Below are 6,234 nucleotides of genomic sequence, written 5' to 3' on the forward strand. Positions count from 1 at the left end.
TATATATATATATATATATGTGTGTACGTACATTGACGTTATATTTATTTGTCAGTGTCGAAATGAAACTATCGTTTCGCTCAGTTAATGACTTCTTGGGGTTTATCTAAAAGTTCAGCATGATTACATATATCAATCGTTTTTTTTTTTGAAATTTCTTCCGCTTTTTTAAATGAATATTTTCTTTATTTAAGGAACGACAGTGCAGTTAAAGACAGTGCATTTCGATACATAAGCTTTGGACTAAACGATTAACGATTTAATTTTCGCCGTTCGAGAAATTCAATACTTGTTTGTTTTTTGCTCTTTTTGCTTACTTACTCGTAATGGTTGAGCATACTGAAATCACGGCCGATGACAAAGAAACGTATCAGATGCGTGAAATTCAACCGGTGTCGGGCGTTATTGGTGATAATTTGAAAACGAAAATTTTGCAAATGACTAACAAAAATCATCAAATTCCTTTGGATTTGGTGGACTGGTCAAATCGTTGGTGTACTGTGCCCGCTGGCTCTAAGCAGCATTACAAAACTTTTTATGAAACTGAGATAAGAGGCGATGATGTTTTTGTGGTAACTTTTCCTAAAAGCGGCACAACTTGGATTCAAGAGGCGCTGTGGTTGCTAATAAATGGTTTAGATTTTGAAAAAGCTAAAGCGGAAGATTTACATTCGCAGCGTTCATTATTTTTGGAGTAAGTAGGATGAGATGAGTAATAATAATATATAAATTCCATGGCGAGATAATGTGAATTTTTCAAAAAATTTTAGATTTAAATGCTTGCATCCGGACACGAACAATGATCCTCTTGCAAAAAGCCAAGAAATGACTTCACCACGCCTACTCAAGTCTCATATGCCAGCACATCTCCTACCTCGGAGGATATGGGAAAAAAAAAATAAGGTTTCATATAAAAATTTTAAATAAATTTGTTGTTTTATTTTATTTGTGTACTTCAAATATATTCGCAACTTGTCACCAAATCTTTGTTTATAGATTGTTTATTGTGCTCGCAATCCTAAAGATGTTATCGTTTCCTTGTATCATTTTCAAAGTGGTTTGGGCACACATCGGGGTTCGCTCGATGAGTTTGTCGAGGATTTCATCAATTCGGAAATATTATATACACCGTTTTGGTCGCATGTTTTCGATTTTTGGCAATTACGTCATGAGTCAAACATTTTCTTTACCTCATACGAAGAAATGCAAAGAGACCTGTCACAGGTTTTAGTGAAACTCAATGAGTTTCTGGAAAAGCCGCCGCTCGCAGAAATCCACTTAAACAATTTGTTAAATCATTTAAATTTTCAAAATATGAAAAGTAAGCTTTAACAATATTCCCAAAATAATTACTAAAATACTTTCTCTATTATAGATAACCAGACGGTTAATCTTTCTAAGGCTTTGGCTAGCAGCACTAACCCTTCACGTTTCAATATACAATCGGAGTTTAGGTATTTCTCTTCTTTTTTTTTTTCTTTTTTTTTTTATATATATATATATAAATCTGTACTGAAGTCAAATAATGGATTTTCCGTTTCTCCTTTTAGATTTATAAGGCGTGGTATTGTGGGCTCTTATAAAGATGAATTATCGATTGAGAGTCAAGAGAAACTTAATAAATGGACTGAAGCGTATTTAGGAAAATTTAATGTAAAATTATCAGATATTTTTGGTAATTTATAAAATTAAAATTTTGAAATACAATCAAATTTTTATTAAAAACTTCCTAATTAAGGAAGAAAATCAATGTGGCAATCCAAATGAAGCGTTTTTTTCTTGTTGGATGGAGTGGAATGATAAGGTTATTCAGTATATACTTCAATATTAAAAAAAAAAAGGAATATTTTTAACTTAGCAGGAATTTTAGTTAAACAGGTAAAAGCCCGGATACGGTTCACTACTAAATACTAAATACATCATCCGACAATTATTCATATAATGACTTTTAATAAGGCATTACAGGGGATATGACGAACCAGGGGATATCGTACCAATTTTCATCAAAATTTCTTGGAAATTGCGATCAGTAGGCTGGAGACAAAAACAAAACGGACAGACGGACGGATCAGCTTATATCGATTCGGAAAAAGACTTCGTTTGGGTTTTCTTTTTTTTTTTTTTAATTTTTGCTGCGTACAAGTGATGCGTACAAAACGCTTCATAGTCATAGCTGACTGCAATTTTCTTACTTGCCCCTCATTCTATTTAATCGAAGATTTTATGCTAGGAAGAGCACTTTTCTGCTGTGAAATGAAAGGGAAAACGGCAGGAAAACGTATAATTCAATAGTCGAATCACCATCGAAACGACATGAATACCGTTATCTCAGATTTAGGATTTCTTAGCGAAAGCATTGAAACGTTTCCTCACCATCTCAGGCTCACTGTACACTGACGTATTTCTGTTGAGAAATGCTTTTAAAGGAACACAAATACTCTCAAAAGATATCTATTAGCGTCTTGGAGCAGTTAAAAGTGAAGTAAGTAAGACATTAGGCTGCAACTACTCAACAGTGATTCGTTACATGCAGGACATTTTATTCTGTTTCTGTATTCTTTGTTTCTCGACTAATAGTTGGCATACATGGCACGTCGACTTTCATACAACATACTAAGCACATATATATTCTTGAACAGATCTTTCGTTAATTGTCAAAATTTCTAAAGTTCCAAGATAGCCTAGAAATATTTGAAAAGAAGAAATTATTTATGTGCTATGTCCTTCTAATTTCTGTCCTTACTTGTTCTTTTCATTTCTCCCATTCATTCAAATATTACAAATGTGTGCGGAATAATGTCCGCGCTGATTAAATTGTAAATATTTTCGAATATAAAAATGTTGTGAAAAGGTTTCTTTTCATCACTTTCTGTGATTTTTTCGATAATTTGGCAAAATAGTAAGGGCACAGTGTATTACATTAGTCACTGAGCATTATAAAAATCATTAAATGAATTTTGGAAAATTTGAAAAAAATTGCTTTCACTTTTCATTTAAGAGAATCGTTGATCCAGAGGATTGTAATGTGCGCTCACGCATTGCCTTCAGGCTGTGCCAAGAAAAATAACTTGAAAGCTTTTATAATTTTTTGTCATTTGCGCTTTCATCGATGAGGTTGATATCCCGACCTTGTTATCCCCATCATTTTATGCAACTTTTGAGATATCTCAGCTATCCGCAAATAGCCATTTGCACAATAGCAGCAAATAAGAAAAGCGCAATCTCGTCATTTCATTCTTGATGTCAACTCCACTGTGAATTATTTAAAACATACAGTAAACCCGTCGAGTTTTATAATAGTTCTGCTAATCGAAATTAAAAAAATATATATCCATATTTTAGATAGGGGATCTGATCGAATTACTACTGTTCGTGCCATTGATAACAATTATAAAAAAGTTCATACTTTTCAAAATTGTTTTGCTAAGACATTGACTACGTGGATGAGACTCGACAAAAGTGCTTAGTAAAATCTATAAAGAAAGCGACCTTCATCGTATTTATTTCTCTAATAATATAATCATCCGGTGCGGATAAAGCGGGTATTAAAACATTTGAGTTGTGCCGAAAATTTGCTCCTTCTTATTCTGCTCGCGTGTAAATCAATTAGTTCCGCACTTTTTAATTTTGTAGCAAAACATTGGTTTTACAGTCACTATTAAAAATATTATCCATCACTAGGCACTACTCTTCTTAAATGTTTAGAAATAATATGAATTCGGTGAAGGAGGAATAACTGGTGTTTTAAGGCTACCCACAAAATCCACAAGGTCCATGTTGGTGTGTTCGCTCGTGCAAACAATACGTTATCTCGCGTTAATCGGAAAGAGTAACGTGTATTGGTAAAAGCGGGCAGTGTAGGACATGCCAACTTATTATTATTATTATTATTATTAATTTCGCCAGAGAAATAAATTCTAAGACTAAACTCTTAAAAGCACTAGCATCTAAGGCTATCGGCTTTTATTAAAAACTCTACCGCACTTGAGATTCGAACCCACGACCATTGACTTGCTAGTCGAGATTCCTCCCCTTCGGCTACTCAGGCGGATCATGCCAACTTAGAAATGGAGCGAGTTTTGAGATAAGGGAACGGATTTCTTCATACCGAAAAATCCCGTTATTATGATTTTTAACATATCACGCCCACTTTTTGTCGCAGTTGCGTCAATTATATTTGGTAGGATTGTTTTAGTGATGGCTGCATTTCATTGGAGCAGACAATAATGCACCTCACACACACCTAATCTCTCCAAACGGGACAGTCATGAATATTTAGCGTTTTCGTCGTTTTTTTTCACTACGCAATTACGGTCGCCTATGCTTTGGATATCATAATGCATCCACAATTCATTAATTCTAAGGGTTTAGTAATACCATTTCTCGAATTAAGCAAGAAAAGTAAAATGGTGCTTGGGGTCACAGGACTATACCTACTCGAAGCCCCTAGCCCCTAGAAAACTGTGTTGTGAACAAAAGTAAAATGATGCTTGAGGTCACAGGACTATACCTACTCGAAGCCCCTAGAAAACTGTGTTGTGAAGGCTTTAATATGATAACCTATACATGGCTAAGTATTTGCATTTCGTATTTGCACTTGCACCTGCAGTATCAAGCGACGAAGACACAGAGCTTTCAGCCTCGTATTGCACTACTTACACTTTCTCTTAGAAAACTGCGGCGTCATGTTCGTACTCGTAACGCAATATGTTATAATTAGTCAAGATGTGTGGAAGCGCGCGTAACATGCAAAGTTACTGATCTTTTCATTACTTAGTGTACATGGGTTGCAATGAGAATTTTTCTATCGGCTAAATAGAAAAACAAAAAGAAAATGCACGCCTTGAAGTAAAGTAAAGAATTTGCACATGCCCAGGCACATTAAAGAAGGGTGAAATGTTTGCATTTACATCACACACACAGAATCACATTTGCATGAAAAGTTTCCGATCAAAGGAACAAATATTTTTCTTTTGCAAAATTTTTATTTACATATTAATGGAGTCTCCTTCAAGGATTATGCAAATTTCTTAGCATATCTTTCCTAAAAAAAAAATTTGTCAGACCGCAACTTGAACTCATCATTTGATCCAAGTCTGTTTTTCTTTGACTATCTTTTTGTGATTTAATAATCAATGGTTAGAGGACGACTTGTACTTTAGTCCAGACAGTTATTTTGATTGTACTCAAGTGTTTTTGGTCCAATGTAACTAACCGCACCACCCAACGTGCCATCACTTTTTCATACCAAGATTTTGATTCAATATGTTACGAATACGTTCTATGAACTCACTTTCGCTCTAACCTTAATTGAATATGGGTTTGAGGGAAGTTTACGCCAGCGTCTACAGTTTACATTCGAAGGCTCAACGTCAGCGAAGCTGAGACGGGCAAATTTCAATTCAGCTAACTGAAATTTCACCGCGATTAATGATGGTTCAAAGTCCCTGTCCATAATGCCTAACTTGTCTTTAATTTTGGGCAGATATATTGTCTTAATGATACCCTGGTGTTCAATTCTTTCTATTTTCAAAAGAATCCTATTACAATGACTTGTTCAAATAAGCGTTAAACAACAATTGCATTAATCGACGCATGGCTAAACATGTTGCCAAACTTTTATAGACAAACGGCAACTTTTCAGCAACCTATGATTAATTTCTCTTGTTGCATAGATTGACATTTGGTGTGTAGATCTATATTCTATCTAAACCATACTTTTTTCAAACTATTTTTTTCAACTCTTATTCTTCTTTTTTGTTCCACTCAGTCAGTGAATTGTTCAATGTACGAATCATTACTACGTTGAAAAAAAGTTCTAATTGAATAATGTCGGCTCATAGAGATAAAGGCAAAAATTTTCTATGAAAGGTGCCGGAAACTGAGAGGCATTGACATTCATAGAGCACGGTCTCAAATGTTACTTGAATCATTGAAATCCACGATGTTGAAGCGTCTTTGCTTGGAGCCGCATTAAAAGTCTGCAATAAAAACCTGAAATCTGCAGTATGATCGTCTATATCGAAGTAGAAAAACCGCTCTTTACTTTTTTAACTAAAATACGCAAAGTGAATGAGAAACCTACAAACTTTCGCATCTCATTTTTTTACTTTTTTTGTTGTGCTAATTAGTTAGCATATATTAAAAGCGATAACTATGTGTTCCTAATCTGCACCTATGACTGTGCGAAGTAATTATTTACTAATTATTTATTTAGTGTTACTCAGTACATCA

At 34.4% G+C, this 6,234-nt stretch overlaps 1 protein-coding gene across 1 annotated transcript; it reads left to right on the forward strand.

Moving 5' to 3' along the window:
- The first annotated feature begins 190 nt into the window (after positions 1 to 190).
- Positions 191 to 1,701, forward strand: LOC119632698 (sulfotransferase 1E1-like). The gene is made up of 5 exons (XM_038025739.1): positions 191 to 694; positions 771 to 903; positions 997 to 1,321; positions 1,376 to 1,454; positions 1,551 to 1,701. Exons 1-5 carry the CDS (start codon positions 327 to 329, stop codon positions 1,684 to 1,686), a joined length of 1,041 nt encoding a protein of 346 aa, XP_037881667.1. The 5' UTR covers positions 191 to 326; the 3' UTR covers positions 1,687 to 1,701.
- The last annotated feature ends 4,533 nt before the right edge of the window (positions 1,702 to 6,234 follow it).

The sequence above is a fragment of the Glossina fuscipes genome, unplaced genomic scaffold, assembly GCF_014805625.2.
Source record: "Glossina fuscipes isolate IAEA_lab_2018 unplaced genomic scaffold, Yale_Gfus_2 1, whole genome shotgun sequence".
Taxonomy (NCBI): Eukaryota; Metazoa; Arthropoda; class Insecta; order Diptera; family Glossinidae; genus Glossina; species Glossina fuscipes.